The following is a 16,751-nucleotide window of genomic DNA, read 5'->3' on the forward strand; positions in this document are numbered from 1 at the left end:
ATGTATCGCTTGTCACCTGTATTGCTTTCATCGCGATTTCATATGCTATATATATATATATTTTTAATAAAAATGTATTTTTGGTGAAATCTTTCAGCCATAGAAATCACCTTTCGTTTCGTCGTATTTCATCTGGTCGGTGAAGCAATACAAATCTCGTAATTCACACCCTTTGATCAAGAGCCGCTTCGAAAGAAACTTTCGGCACCATATGGAGGCAGTCGATAACAATTTTCCTCACACCCATATTCTCCGCCAACGTCGTTCGCGCTTCGATTCCCAGCAAGTTGGATAGAACGAGATTTCCAGAGGAATATAAAGTAGGAGATTTTACGGGGTTGCTCGAAATATCAAGTTTCTCCCTGCTGCATCGAGTCTGTAGGATTTTGCAACGAAATGGAATATCATCGTCATATGGTGGCCGCATAATAACGGCCCTCGTGTAAATCCATGTCATCGTTCCAATCTACTAAACGTTTCCGAGCCTTTCCGCTGTGCATATTTCATTCAAGAAGCAACTCGTGCGATTTCATCGTCTGACCGGTGAATCTATGAGTTAGAAACATCGAAACGATATACAAACGGAAGCAAACGCGGGCGATTTTATGTTTGAAATATTCACGCACAGGAAAGAGTAGTTTAGTAGGGGAATAGCAAATCAACGTCCGAATCTATCCACCCAGTTCGTGCGACAATCAGGGCGTGTCAGCAGGGCCGGTGGCCTCGAAGTGCAACGAACTTATAAAAGCAAGGATTTCGCACATTCCTTACGAGCGTAACATTACTCAGTTTTGCAATAACACGTATCGTTCGAACAGCAATCCCGGTGAATCAGATCGTGATGCGTTGAACCTTAGTATTATCGACCGCAAAATTAGCATTGAGCAAAACAATTTCGATATCAACCTACCCACATTCTCGACTCACATAATCTATATGTAGGTCTTTGTTTTTGTATTAACAGAAAATCGTTTTTTCCCTTGGTTCAATATAATGTACAGATATAACCTATATATGCAAGCTGCATAAAATTGGTAGATGTCACAATATCATCGAAATTGTCGAGCCGTATTTCATTCGACCGTTTATCAATGAAATTTCTTGTAACTCGTCACGCTCGATACAAAAGGTCGAGGCTGTAATTCTCTGCTCTGGAAACTGTCCAGGTTGCGTATTCGGTACGTGATGCCGGCGGCGCACCTGACGCTGCGCGAGGAGGATGTGGTACGACTAACCTTGGAGTTCCTCCACAGCCGTGACCTTCACATCTCGCAGCTTTCGTTGGAACGAGAAACTGGCGTGATAAATGGTCAGTACAGCGACGACGTCCTGTTCCTCCGTCAGCTGATCCTCGATGGACAATGGGACGACGTGCTCGAGTTCATTCAGCCGTTGGAGGCGCTGCCGGATTTCGATATGAGAAAGTTCACCTACTCGATCCTCAGGCACAAGTACGTGGAGTTGCTGTGTATCAAGTCCGAGGCGAACTTGATCGCCGCCGGGACAAACGGGAGTGTCGACAATGCGGTCGAAGAGGTTGTCAAGGTTTTGAGCGACCTCGAGAAGGTCGCGCCATCGAAAGAAGAGTACAGCAGCTTGTGCCTATTGCTAACGCTACCGCGACTCACGGACCACTTGCAATATAAGGACTGGAATCCTAGCAATGCCAGAGTTCAGTGCTTTCGCGAGGTGCATCCGTTGGTTGAGAAATTTCTGCCTGGCGACAGAAAGAGCACCGATCCTGCTCATCCCGTCACCTCCGCGAAAAACGATCGGCTCATACAGTTGATCATCAAGGGCATTTTGTACGAGTCTTGCGTTAATTATTGTCAGGCTAAAGCTACAGGCTCGAAGGAGAGCGAACAGGTAACATTTGTTTTCATTTTATCTTTAATCCGACTATCTTTTTTATTTGAAATACTAGGACAGATACTTCGAGTAATATTTATATTTGTACTTGAAGTACGTAGATACTATTAGATATATATTAACTTTACTTCTCTTTATAGTTTAAAGATAATTAACGATAATTAAGATATAAATTTGTATTACAGGTGGAAATGAATTTTTCCAGACTGTTAGACGGCTCAGTAGGTTTCAGTGATTCTGACCTAAGCCTGCTTTCTTGGCTACAAAGTATACCGCCGGAAACGTTCGCCGTACCTTTCGCTCAACGAACGTTAAACGTGGATGTGGAACGGCTCGAGAGACCATCTTTGGAGACCTCCTGGACGGAACACATGTTGATCACCCCTATAAAGCCGAAGACCTTCCCGCATAGCGCGATGCCGTTCACCAGGCCAAGATCCGCGGCTGACATGATGTCACGAAGTTTAGTGCCCGCTTTAGAAGCTGGGCTTGGACCAAGGAGTCCCGGGCCTAAAAATACGCCGATACCATCTGCGGCGCTAATGGCTTTGTCTACCGGTGATATAAACCCGATGTCAAGATCATCTTTCGCGAGCTTTCATCTAACCGGTTTTAAGAATAACAAATTAATGAACACCAGCGTGGACAGACTCTTTGAGAACGAGGGTGACGTCTTTCTTAGCTCGAGCTACGCTGAATTTCAGCAACTGCCTTCTATACAAGAAACAACGACCAACAGCCAGCCGAAAGCTCCGCCGAGGACGAGAGGACAATCGAAAAGTCCCGAGGGTAAGCCTACCTATTCTTATTTTTATTTATTAATACAGTAATATGTCATAAATTGTTATTTTTAATACGTTTACATGCGTCTCATTTTAGGTATCAAAGCTGACCCTTCTGCAGCCTCCACGCCAGAGCGTAGAGTTGCAGGCAGAGAATCTCCCGCCCCATCGACGGCCAGAAGTTCGAGAAGAGATTCCTTGGCAGAAAAACCAACCGGAGTCGCGGCAAAGATCACGGAACCTACTGCGATGCCTGTTCGGGCTTCCCTAGGTGGAGAGCATCTCGAGCAGAGTTATAACGGCGACCTGTTTAAAGAGTACCAAAAGCAGAAGCAAAGGCTGCAGGAGAAGTTCCAACAGAGAGAAAGGGAATGGGATGATTTGGTCAGACAGTTGTCGGCTCCGTTACCCTCTCAAGTCGTCGATAATAGACTTCAGGGAGATGGGTAAGTGAAAGTTTTATTGTTAGCCAATATAACTAACTTTCATATCGCCAGTATAATTTCGACAGTGATAAATATTCACTGTTTGATTTGATAGTTTTTTTAATGTAAAGAGTCCGATCGGTAAACGATAGGAGAACAGAGAAACAAAAGCGTATTGTTTGTCGCGTTTCGATGCGCCGCTATTCAGTGGCCGGAGTGCTGACGATTATCACCACGAGGCAATCACGGAAAAGTGGTACGATGCTTCGAATTAACATTGGCTCGCTTCCCGGCGAGTTGCTCATGCGACAAAATGCAGACAAATACTGTTGTTTTCCGTGTGGTGTCTCGCAGGTTCTGCAGAGCACAGTCAATCATACCGAGTAGTTGGCTACATTCTCTAACAGATGGCAGCAAAGGAATGCCTTTGTCGCGCTTATTATGGTACTAAAGCGTGGGCCGAGAATAACTTGTTCGGTCTAGACAGCAACGTGTGGCACGGATCGAAATAGCAATTCTCCACAGGAAACGTTCAAAAGAAACCCCGGATTATTTTGTTGATTTGACGATACCCTTTGACCTTTGCTCTCTTATCGCAGTTCTATTTCTCTGTTCAAATATCGACTTCTAAAAGACGAGAGTTTACAGAGGTACTCAATACCGTATATGAATTTGAAATTTCTGCAGGGGCTATAAAAATATGTATTTGTAAAAAAAGTTTCTTTTACTCTTTTTACCTTTTACCTACCTTTTTACTCTTTTATTTATAGTTCATTGAAAACGCGTTTCTTTTGAACGTTGCCGATCGTAACAATTCTGTTTTCCCACGAGCTTACACACCGAAAACTTCACCGTAGACAAATCAGTAGCGGCGGGAAGTCATCCCTCGTAAGTGTCATGCACATTCCTTTTCGCGAACGAATAAACGGTCCCGGCTGTATCCTCGTAAATGTCTTGTAACGAGCTAAAATTACCATCGCCATGAGATGTCAAGTGCAATGTATCTTTTCTGCAAAGGCATATCGGTCGCATCCGGTGATAATAACTGAAAACGGCGTTTAAACGCCGATCTCGTGAACTTTCTACGCTACGCTATCAGCTTTAGTTCATCACTTTATCAAGATATTTACATAGAAGCAACATTGCATTATATTTTACCATTCAGAATTATGAACCATTTTTTTTTACCATTTTTTAAATTCATAGATTTCTAGATATGGACTCACCTTGCCTATTTTGTAACGGGTCAGAATATATAATATCTGATCTTTTATCATATCTTTTGTCATCGTCTGTACGCGGTTCGATAACGTCAAATGACCTAAATAATTCTCAATGACGTTGTCGTGAAAAAGCCAGTTCGCGGTATCGATGCGTCAAAGAAATGAAAGTGGAATTCAAACACGGTTCATTGGCACCGATCGTTGACATTGTTCCGAGTCCGGATACCGGATGTATGAGAATAAGTACGCGCACGTTGTCACAGGGAAATCGTGACCATACAGCTTCGTCATTGGTTTGGGCCCCATCGAAGGTTCTCGCTTCATGGTTTCGTTCTGCATATTTATGGTCTCATTGTCTCATTCATGTATACCGGTTCCTCATAAAACGCAGATGAATGTGCAAATTTCTGGTATGCGGTGTATCGTCTAGACGTTTCTTTTTCTTTGACGATGTAAATGCGGTCTCTGGATAAAGCTAAGAGTAAATTATTTCGTACAAACATTCAGTATTTCGTAAATTTTACGAATAATTTCTCTACCTCGAATATACAGGTGAAATTATTAATTATACATATTTAACTTTTTTATTTTTAGCTACAATTTATTGAAGCGAGATCTAAATGTATATTGTCTCAAAAGTTTCTTTCGTTTTATAAGGAAATAATAGATGCGCAACATTTTTTGTTTTATATTGTTTCGTTGAATTATGTACTCATTACTTTGAATTGCACTCAATTAATTTTATTATTGATCCATTTTATTTTATTGAAACAAAATTGAATTATGTATGATCCACTTTGTTCTGATTCCAATGGAATAAAATAGATCATACATAATTCAATAAAATAATATAAAACAAAAATGTTGTGTATCTATCATGTCCTTATAAAAGGAAAGAAACGTTTCGTTCAACCTAATACGTAGCGAGGAGTAATTCGATGTGTATCAACGTGGAATTCGTTTCAGCAAAATTAATCGTAACTGCAAATGAAGCGAAATAACAAATACCAACAGGGCTTGAAGGGCATCCTCAGTCTGCAAAATGCTAATTACTGTGGATTGCTGGCGAACAAAGTTTAACTGATTTCAGAGGCGACAATATCGTGGTTGCAACGTGACGAGCTTGCGGTAGTCGGTTTCAATTTCTTGTATACGTATGCAAATAGTGTCGTATTATGACTGCATTCGGTTCTTAAACAATGAAGAATGGATATTACATACATCGAATATTTATTCAAATATCCATTTCAACATTTATTTGATATTATCATCAATTGTTCGGACAACATAACAATTTTTTTTAGATATTACAGGATTTTTAGAGAGATTACGTTTACTTAGTCCTTCTTTCCTTTTGTTTGCTCTTGCTATTGACAATGACAGTTTTTAGATTCAGTATCATAAAGCTGATTCATACCTTCTCTTATCTATAATCTATGATATCATGGAATGATTCGGTTGAAAGGAACCGTAAGATCGTGATATCTGCTTAAAAAACGTTCGATTGACTCAGTCATTAACAGAATCGATTAACTTATTTCAGTACAAGTGGATTAATTTCGATCGAATAACTCAGGAAGAACAAAAGAATTTAACGAAACGTTTGAAAGGATCAAAGGAGTGATGCAAAAATATTTCGAATCTGTTAATAAAGTTTAAAGAAAAATGTTTTTAAGAAGAGCAATCGAATGCAAAAAAAGAATAACGCTCCTCAGGAGCAGATCCATCTGTTTTTGAGGAGAGCATTTTCTACTAACTATTTGAGAAGAGCATTTGCAGGTCATTCATTACTGTTGAGTCGTGAAAAATAGTGACTATGGTTGTTCTAGGAATCGAATCCGAGTGCCGCCTTGGCGTTTATAGCCGACTACGTTACCCACTACGCTGTCGCCGTCGCCTGCTACTGTTCATATTTCACGATCCTAGTACATATTTGTGCATGGAGAGCTTTCCGATCTCACATTACTGTCAAAACACGAATTTTTCATAGAATTTTCAGTGAAAGAATTAAAAGCTTAGAAGTTGAAGGAAAGGAGAGTAAAGAATTGAATGCACTTAAAAGTAATTTGCAAGCATCGATTCATACAAAGATCGTAACAATATTTTGTGTAGTAAATTTCTTTGTTTGTGTGGAAGTATGTAATTCATATTTTCATTACAGTAATATTGTATGAGAATTGCATAAATCAGAGTTAGCGACAATATTGTATTTCCTTCGCAAACAAGCGTAAAACTGCACGCGTCAAGCAGTTTAAGCTGAAGTTACTTTTTCATCAGAAATGATTATTCCTGGTATCTTCTTTAATTTTTTATTGAATTTACCACATATTCTTTTATCTTTTCATTGTATTAAAAAAAGGGAACGATAAATGTTTTTCTACGATATATCTTACATAACAGAATTTTGTTGCGCGAATAAATAAGTAAATGAATGATTTCTTTTCCACTTCAATTGTTTTGAACTTGATAATCAAAGAGTTTTAACAAATAAATCAAACTAAGAATGAAAATAACAGGGCAGGTGAAATCCATTTACATCGAATTACAGCGAGTTGGTATATTTTAATGGTATACTGTTTCTATAGTGTACATTTGTGTAGATACTAACGAGACTTGTTAGCAATCACGTTGACACGTCTGAGACGTAAGTCGTGGAATTAACGGGCCAAAGGAATTTCAAATGTCTGGCACTTCGTTAACCACAAAATACGAACATATTTGAAGTAGTAAAATTTACGCTTTGCGGTCGTTGAAATAAGGAGCGTACGGTAGTCCTTGATCCTTCAACCGGCTCAACAAACGAGGCCGTTCTTAATGATTCACTGCGCTCGATTCTTTCCAGTGAATCCCTTTAAATGGCCACGCGCTGTCACATTTTCGAGTTAGAAGCAATCCCCAGTTAACTCGCGTTCTTCGTAGAAATTACTTTATTATTGTCCATCCTATTACTTCAGGATAAAGCATTCTTCTGCGTGGTAACACACTTACCAACCGCGTATTATCTTTCACGCGTGACAGACACAAATCGTATCCATAATACAGTTTATTAACTTCTCTCAAAGATACAAATTACGCGAGACAAGTTGAGACAGCTACCTCGAATAACTCTGGTGACCAGAGTCGTCGAATGAATCGTGAGGCATTGAGTTTAAGCACGTCGGAAGACAGATTTAGCGTAGAAAGATAGAAATTCGCGAATGTCTCGCACGCACGTTCTCGATTCGTTCGAGCTGTCGAGCGGTCAGCGTGCGATTGTCACGGACGTTGCTTTCTCCGTGAAGATCGTCGACAGTGCCAGTCATTCGTGGATTTTCTTGGCTCGCGACACCGCGTTTTCTCAATTCCTCAGCCAACGAAGCTTTCAACCAGCGTAAGTACGGTAGTCCGCCTACTTGCGCGTGTCGACCGCGAGATGCAGCACGCAATTAGTACGCGTGACCGGCCGAGATTGGCCACAGACGTTGCTTTGTTCGAGACTTGCTCGATTAAAACGAGAGGGAATCGCGAAATGGGCGTCCATCTCGAATCGAATCGCCTCGTTAGCATCGAAGAATAGCAGGTGTTGTAAACGTTCTTACGTGGAAAAGTACATTGGGAGTAGGTTAGTTCGCATTGGTTCAAGGTGAATCGATTGCAGGTGCCGTGACGGGACGATGGTGTCCCATTCTTTCGCAATAGTTTGTTTTCACTGATGCTTCGTTACGAAATTTGCATTTTACAGGGTTAGAGTTTGATAATGTAGGATTTGTTTGAAAATTATTGCATATTCATGAGAATATTTGTTTTTCTTTTTGCAGTAACAATATCATTGTTCAAATGAGCGAATCAGAAGTCGCATTGGCCAACTTCATAAATTAAAAAATAATGTAACCCTGTTTTCTAGTGTTACCCTGGAATTTACTTATTTGCGATGAACAAATTTCTGAAGTAATTTGTTTCTTGAGAATCGAATATTAAGAAATTGTGTATCTGTGTAATGAGAGGCTCAAGTAGAGAAGAAAGGCAACAATATAAATGTTATGGGAGCAATAACTCAAGAAAGTAGAATGAATAATTTATACGCGAATACGGCGACGTTTGAAAATTTATAGGAATTCGCACGTTGGTGTATGGCGGAAAGTATAGTTCTGCGTTCAACCTGTTGTGAAATACAGCGCGTGTAACGTGCAGGATACTTCGCCGCACGCTTAGAGTAAAAATGCGTGTAGTTTTACGCGAGAAATAACTGTGCTACGTCTGTTGTCCCTCCTGTTCTTGGGCCACCACATCTGCCAGATGTTTCTTCTCTTGATTCCTCCAAAAAGGGTCATCCACCCTTTTCCATACTACTTTCTCGTTGCAGTGAATTCCAGTGAAAGATATTCGTTAACCTTCGAATTCGTTGAAGGGCCAGTCTACATTATTGAGGCAGAAGCGAAACTCCAAACGCTACTGCTTCTAAAAGTCCTGTCGCATCTGAAAAGCGTTAGTTACCTATTTAAAATACATCTTGTATAAGTCTGTGATGTGCATTTTGTCGGCCATCGATGAATCTTATCGCTCTTGATAAAATCTACTGCACACGCCGTCTAGCACTTCTATAAGATTTCAACTGATACGGATATCCAGAAAGAAAAAATTACATTTCTGCGTGTATCGTATCACGTACTCTAGAATTCCCCTCTATATCTACTAAAAGCTGCAATATTCTGCCAATATTTCTCAAGTTCTGTCAAGAGCTCCGCATTTAGAATGCTATAATCGAAACATCCATACAGATATCCAATTATCGAAGATTCCATAGCGAGGTAACCGCGAAATTCGCTCGATCAGAAAGCAATCAAACCGATCACAAAGGCCTAACAATTGCTGAAACACGCTTCGTTTAAACCACGCTCTGAATATCCATGCGCAAAGAAAAACTGCGAGACGATTCCTCGAATGCTCGCGGCTGCATCTTTCGATCGGTATGTTTGTTGCGGGCACAGCTGATCGCAGACCGCGTGTGCAAACGTGAACGTGGCGCAGGGCCGCGGGAATCAAAGCAGCCTCTGATAGGTCGCGATACGCTTTGTTATTACGAGCGGAGTCGGTCGACGGGCAGTCGAGTCTAATGCCGCTGGCGGGCGAAATCGTAGCCAACGCTTGGCTCCCTCGATACTTCACGTCGGGCTTCCTCCGCAGCAGCATCGTTCCCCCGGTTCTGTGGCTGCGACGCGGTTATACACATAGATACGTACGGACAAACGGACAGACAAACGGTACGTTGGATCGTCGCGAACTCGACATTCCATTCGGTCCTTGATCACGCTCCCTAAATAAGGTACGAACACTTCGAATTCCGTGGCGCGGTCGAATCGTTACGAACCGATCGTTTCTGTCTACGTGGTCTATGAGACATCCGATCGTTCGAGTTTGTCCAGGTGTGTAGTGGTGATCGCTTTGCAATTAGACTACGAGGATAAAGGGATTGGTCGTGACGAAGTTTGATTTCGTTCCTCGTGACACGAGGAAGAATCGAACTAAGATATGAAAGTGTGAGTTTTTGATCGACGAAGTTTACTGGATTGGTGAAGAAACGATGATTTATCACAAACCGACGATACCACGATTTCGGATTGCCGAACGTATCAGCTTGGCTCCGAGCAATCGACCGATTTACACGAAACAGAACAACCACAGTAGCACGTGCAGCTTGAGGAGCGCCGGTTCCACGCCACCATGTGTCAATCGGTACACGATAAGATATTTTTTTGCAACCTCTGGTGTAGATTCTTATTTCGCGGTTCATATTTTATGTCGTCAAAGAAAAAGAATATTTTTATAAATGTATGTTTGACCAACTCGTGGTTGTAGTTTCTGAAGGATTTTAGCATCTGAATGAGTAGCCTCTCTTTAGATCGTTTCACCGAGTTGAGTGTCGTTCATTTAGAATGCGACGCTGAATTATGAACAGCTTCCGCTTCCAGTTCCCATCAGCCAGCCCGCATAGTACGCGTGTTGATTCTCGGACCTGTCACTGTGTATGAAAACGAAACGACGAAATGCAACGTAATAAAGTCGTAGGCTTAGAAGTATTGAGAAACTCACTCGCGTTACTTTAACGCTGACGTGGAAAAGTGTTTGTAAATATTGCAAGAAACGAACTTGTACCATAAGAACGAAACGTCTATCGTTCTGTAAACATACGTTTGGAATTGTTTTGGTTGTGCAAGGTATTTAAAAGATTAGGAAAAAGATTAGTATAATAATAATTTTGATTCTACAATATTTTGTGTATCTTATCAATTATTTTAAATCGCATTCGTTGTCCATTGGGGACAGAGTTTGTATTCATATTCGACTTGTAAAGGATGCGGGATGCTTTGTTTCCATAAGTCACGTCTTGCCTGAATAATGAACAGTGCCTCGGATAACCTTTCTAACCCCAACCTAACTCCGTTGATGATGTTCCAAAGGAAATCTTGATTGCCGATCAGCCTCTAAACATTTACCAACACGAGAACAACAGTATCCTTCAGTGTCAGATAGTCACTTTAAACGAAATGGAAATTTCGCTTTTGTCGAACGGTATAATTTATCAATTCACTGGTTACGGATGGTTTTTACGAAATTGAAGAGCAATCGCGTATAATATGCGACGATTTTATAGAAAATCACGGTCACGACAGAGCCTGATCGTATACTTTCTTTTGCGATTACAGTATAAAGCAACCTTTGGGGAGTAAAGGACCTTCACCTGTTCACACTAGCACGCCTGCTCGATCTGGTATCCAGTCACCAAAGCCTACGATTAATGGATCTGAGCCTGTAGTGTAAGTGTCGTGCTACTTTCCATTACTTAATTATCTATACGAAAGAAGTTATAATCGTAGATTTGCATTTAATTGTAGTAGAATTGAAATTTCTGAAAAAGACATTCACATTTTTACGTAACGTCTAAACTATAAGTATTTATATAAATTCCTATTATTATGAAGATAATCTAAAAAGTGGAAATTGAATAAGAAAGTTATTTTAGCGTAACGAGTACTACACTAAAACGAGACTTTAGATATTTTATATATTTTCGCGTGTATTCTACGCATACGCAATGGCGTAACGTAGGAAGTTCAGCAATTTTCAAATACCAGATTCGAAAGGAAACGATTTGTCATGATATTTCATTGAAAATGGTCCTCGCAGGAGACAGAACTCGGCGCTAGGCAATGCTTACGATGTTAGAGCACAGGAGAGTCATTACGATGCCGTCAAGCCGATGAAGGTAAGTCGATAAACTCATTTACGATTATTGCACCGAATATACAAGATTCACGAGAAATAACTCGTCGCTATTTTAAACCACATTGATGCTTTCATGGACCACCGATACAATTAATTTACGATTACTGCGCAAGCAGTGGCGCGAAATCGTCGTTACGACGCTCGATGTAATTTAATAACAAGCTGACGAGAACAACGTTTAACAGTTGATTTATTTTGAATCATGTAACTTAGACGTTTATCGCTTCGAGTTGTTAATCGTTCTTTATACTTTATATACTCGCTTTTTGATTGAATTGCAAACGCATTGCTGATAATAACGCTTGTGGGAGCTCGATGAAATTTGTTATTAATACGAAAAATTGCAAACGAGCGTATCGTGACGATTCGAACCGTTCAACAGCCTTTTCACGCCAATTTGAAATTTCGACCAGTCACTCGTAATTAGCGATAGGTTTCTTAAGAAACGATTTCATAAAATAGAAAATATATTTGTGGCCTTGTAACGGATGTTCTTGTGTACGTTTATTGCATCAAAAACTTACAATCTGATAATCGGGAAAAAGGATCGATTTAACGTCCAACTTTCTATCTGTCTCTCCTTGTTGCCGTAAGCGCTCGCATAAACCCGTGACTCGTTTATGGTTCGACTCGTAACGCACCAGAGAAACTGGCTTAACAGCAATTTCCACGAATAGTTGCAAACGTTACGTCTAAATTATCTATATCTACTTCTTTTCAAATTAAGAACAGGTAATTTCAAAATATTCCAACCGTTAATAATTAAATTTCATAAAAATGCTCCGTTTTAAGATACCATTTTATCGGCCTGTTAACGATTTGTATTGATTTAAGATCAATTTAATATAATTCAATCAGCGATCAAATTACACCGGTGAAAGTGTCAGAGTTTGGAAAATTACAGTGCCGAGCATTCGGAGAAACTTCGTTCTCGGTGTTCCAGGCCCAGATCGGCTTTAATTCCCGTAATCATCGATTGGTTAATCGAGGAATTGCCAATTAGACGTTTTAATCGGCGCAATTAGCCGTTCGATCGCATAACCTCCCCCTTCCCTTGTCCCCCGTCAACTATGTCGAAATTCTTTTCCGCAAAGTTCGCCAGTGACGTAACCGAGGCAAGTCGCTGCGCATTTCGAATATCTTCCACGATTATTTGTAACACGTTTCCGTTGTTGAAGATCCGTAGAGATAATACGTCGTTGACGTCATTTTGTCAGTTTACATTTGAATGTTCCTTCGCATCACCATCAACGCAAAAACCACGAATAGAGAAGAATTGACAAAATTGTAGGGCAATTATCATGTCCATGAACCATGTGTTGAAGAGTATTTGTCGAAATAAAATGGCATGTAATCATCGTAATAATTATTCGGTGTTTGAATCTTTTCATGCGCCACGTTACATCATCGTTTAGTCAGCAAGAACTCGCTTCCATGACGGATTAATCGCAAAAATTTATACCTTTATTATTCGAATGTTTTGATATTCGAATTAACCTTTACGTAATTCTAGTTAAATAATTGGAAGCACAATTTCTTTGCTGTTCCATTCTCAAATTTTCTACATCGATTACTATTATATACATCGATCAATCGATTAATCATCTCCTATTTGGAATTAAACTCACGATATCAATATTATTCGATTATACAACACAGAATATCTCGTAGAACTGCGAAAACGTTTGATTCGAGTGATTCGCCAGGTGTCCATTCAGAACTATGCATAGATTCCGATTCGACGTCGTGTCCCCGTACGTGATCACCTCGATCGCCAACAACAGCTGCTGGCGATGTAGTCTACCTTTGATGGTCGTAATGGGTCACGGCCTGTTTTGTCTGTTTCCAGTATCGCGGACGAACCGGTTCATCGATCCATATTGGATTTACTTTTCAGTACAGAAGTCTTACGACATCGATAAACGTGCGTGTCGCGCATACTTTGAGGAAAATAAATTACGTCGCGTGGGAGAGAAGACATAGTTAAAGTCATAGTTTAGTTTATCAAAACGTTTGCAACTGTTAAACTATTCTATTTCTTAATTATTCATTGAAGAAATACAGTTATACAAAAAAATAAAAAGTACTCTTTTAAATGAAAAAATTCAAAGTATAGTGAAAAAAAATTGATCAAATTCTTTAGAAACATGAATTTTCTGTGGAACGTACTTTGATTTTTAATTAATTGCAAGACAAGGTCCAAGCGCCCACACTCGAAATTCTATTGCTCATTCCTGAGCGTCGCTGGATTATGTTACGCGATGACGCAGTTACAGGATGCAAATCGACATGCAGTCGCGCACTGATGCGTCTTTTCCTCGCACAATTAGAAGACGCGTCGTAACACGGATAAAAATGGCTATTCCGCGTAGGTGATCACTGTTTTCCGAGATTTTTGCCGAGCTGCAAACTTGGCGATCGCTCTGTGACAAACTCTAATTTCAATATTTACGACTATCATATGTCGCAGTAAATAGTAAAAGGAAAATATGTGTGTGGAAAGAAGTCATATTAATTAGACATATCACAGTTGTCTGTGATTTAATGCTTATTCAATGTAACGTTTACAGAATTTAACAAGCTAATCATGAGGGTATAGCTCCGTGAAAAAATTCGTCGCTGTTCAAGCGCAGAAAGTTTTCGAGAATAGACGTGTGGCCATTTTCGAGAAAAACAGAGTATTATGTTTGTTAATAAATCGCAACAATTGTCACATGTTCCACTGGAAACTGGACACCTGCCAACGTATCACTTTTCCGAAACGGTATACCTTTTCCTACTTGAATTAAAAGCGTGATACACCTTCGACCGTCAAGGTGAACTGGAATCGACAGCCATGTGGGTGTGGAAGAGACGCCTAGTAACTTAATAATGGCACGTGCTCGTTAGTATTCATGATTAATGTATAACGGCAGTGTTGACAGTCGTTTGGTTTAGAATTGACGAAGATTTGATGTTCCAATTTTTAAATATTTGGAAACGACACCGAAGTCATGGTATTACAGAATTGAAAATTGGTACCATGAAACTTCCTTGTTATTTTAACAATTTATGTAATTATTTTTATGGAAATTTGAAGATTTCCATAAGTATCTATCTCGTAGCTGAATTAAAATTTTTTGTACGTAGAACGTAACAAACCGATGTATAATTCATGGGATGTTCGTTTATATTGATCGGTGTCTTATATCATTTGCTCTGGATGTCGAGCATACAGTGCATACAGAATGTGAAATAGAATCGCAGCTCCATCTCGTTACATGCATGAGAGCTTGTTTCTGCAAATATCACTACTCTATTAACGCTTTTCGTTGGTGATGCAGGGATTAATTAAGAATATCAGCGCGTCAGATCATGAATGAATTTACCGACGCAGTAGATCCCCCGTTGGCAATTTACATAATTGGGGAACGGATTAATTATTTATAGAGTATTAATGTCGTCTAATTTAATAAATACACCAAAATATACGCAATAACAATTATAATTAAATGATAATAACACGATGTGATATTATCAACTGAATTTGTCATTCATTAAATCTCTTCAACATTGTAAACATCGTTCACCTTTAAGCATTGGAATACTTTCGTAACCTGGCTATGAAACATATTCAAAAGAAATGTTGTGTAACTATGTACTGTATGAACGATCGGATTATCTTCTAACGTTAGTAGAATAACGATGACATATATCTTTTATTATATCTCTAACACTACCTCGATTATTTGAATTCAATATCTGTATATCATATATGAAAAGTTTTAAAGTTTCAAAGAGCCATTGTTAGTTTTGTAAGTCATTGTTACTTTGCTTTAGATTTCAAGCATTTTCTTGAAACATTAAAGTGTAGCGCTATATTCGACACAGTCGATTGTGACTCACAGACGTTCCTAGTAATGACCAATAAACATCTTTTTTCCCTTTCGTTTGTCTGCCGAAGGCAAAGCCTTCTTTAGCTCGAATACCAACCACGAGGCAGAAAAAAAGAAACATCTGAATGAGTTCACCGGTGTACCAAGAATACCGGTCGATTTTAAACACTCGTAAATTCGAGTTTTGTAGTAGACATCTCGAGAATTCGATGGAATTCTGTTGGAATCGGAAAACATTCTTGAACGTTCAGTTTATGTTACGATCGAATATGTTTTGGATAAAAACCAAGAAGCTGTTAAACGCAATATAATCGATAATTTGATGAATGAACTTAGAATTGGACGAATTTGATACAAAGATATTGTTCTGAATGACAAAATAAAAAATAATAGTTTCTATGTGGAGATAATATGATCGTCAGGTGATTCATGAGATTGCAAAGATGTTGCGAATAACGAAACAGTAAGACACTATTTATAAAATAGTTCATGCTCATTTTGTTTCCTTTGAAGAAATCAAGGCAAGTACGCAACACGTTACAATAATAATATACAAAACTGTATTTTATAGGAAGCTCGAAGATAACAATATTTATAAATGGTAGAATCTAACCAATAAAATAATTGATTCAGATATGTCCAAATATTTCTGTGATATTTTTTAAAATAATGTTACTTTTCTTTTACTTAAACTGAATTGCATAGTACTCAAAAAATGACTATCCATCATACAGGATACTAAACAATATAAACAATGTAATAAAACTTACAAAATATAAGATCTCACAAGCATCCTTTTGAATAAATAATAGATCCGTTAGAGTTAAACTTTAAACCATTCGAAATATCTGTTCATGTCAATAAAAAGCACAATGGATAAATGAAAAACGAAACACGCGTCTCCAATCGGCTGAAACGTCGAGTACCAGTGGGGACGTAGCACAGCCAGTGTCGATGACAGCGTAAAGCTTTGAACGCGGTAGACAAGCCATGAAGAGAAGAAAGTAAAGCTCGCAATGGCAAAGTTAAGAGTTGGCCCTCGGCCCGATTACAACGACCGTCAGGGACGTGTCGGTGTTCTCCCGCAGTTTTGCGCGACAAACCCATAAGGTTTGACCTAATATGGAGACTTGGACTTTACGAATGCCACCGGTCGGGTGGGGATCCGTATGGAGAGCTCCTGTGAGGCCTTCGGGTCTCTCTCCTCACGGAGTTCCCCAGTACCTCACCGGACGTGTGTTACGCCGCACACGCGTTTCCATGTAACTACGATTACGTTTCCGTCCTGTAAATTGTCCGTGGAACGTTCAACGG

At 39.5% G+C, this 16,751-nt stretch overlaps 1 protein-coding gene across 5 annotated transcripts in view; it reads left to right on the forward strand.

The window, feature by feature from the left end:
* The window catches only part of LOC117233225 (WD repeat-containing protein 47), a 79,465-nt gene that overhangs the window by 23,690 nt on the left and 39,024 nt on the right, over positions 1–16,751 (forward strand). For all 5 annotated transcript variants that reach the window (XM_033493344.1, XM_033493340.1, XM_033493341.1 and 2 more), the window contains exons 2-6: positions 1,167–1,866; positions 2,055–2,658; positions 2,749–3,097; positions 10,983–11,093; positions 11,464–11,542. In XM_033493344.1, coding sequence (XP_033349235.1) covers positions 1,186–1,866; positions 2,055–2,658; positions 2,749–3,097; positions 10,983–11,093; positions 11,464–11,542 — 1,824 coding nt within the window. In that variant the 5' untranslated portion in view covers positions 1,167–1,185. The remainder of the gene's footprint in view (positions 1–1,166; positions 1,867–2,054; positions 2,659–2,748; positions 3,098–10,982; positions 11,094–11,463; positions 11,543–16,751) is intronic.

The sequence above is a fragment of the Bombus vosnesenskii genome, unplaced genomic scaffold (assembly GCF_011952255.1).
Source record: "Bombus vosnesenskii isolate JDL3184/JDL3185 unplaced genomic scaffold, Bvos_JDL3184-5_v1.1 scf7180000013295, whole genome shotgun sequence".
NCBI classification, from domain to species: Eukaryota; Metazoa; Arthropoda; class Insecta; order Hymenoptera; family Apidae; genus Bombus; species Bombus vosnesenskii.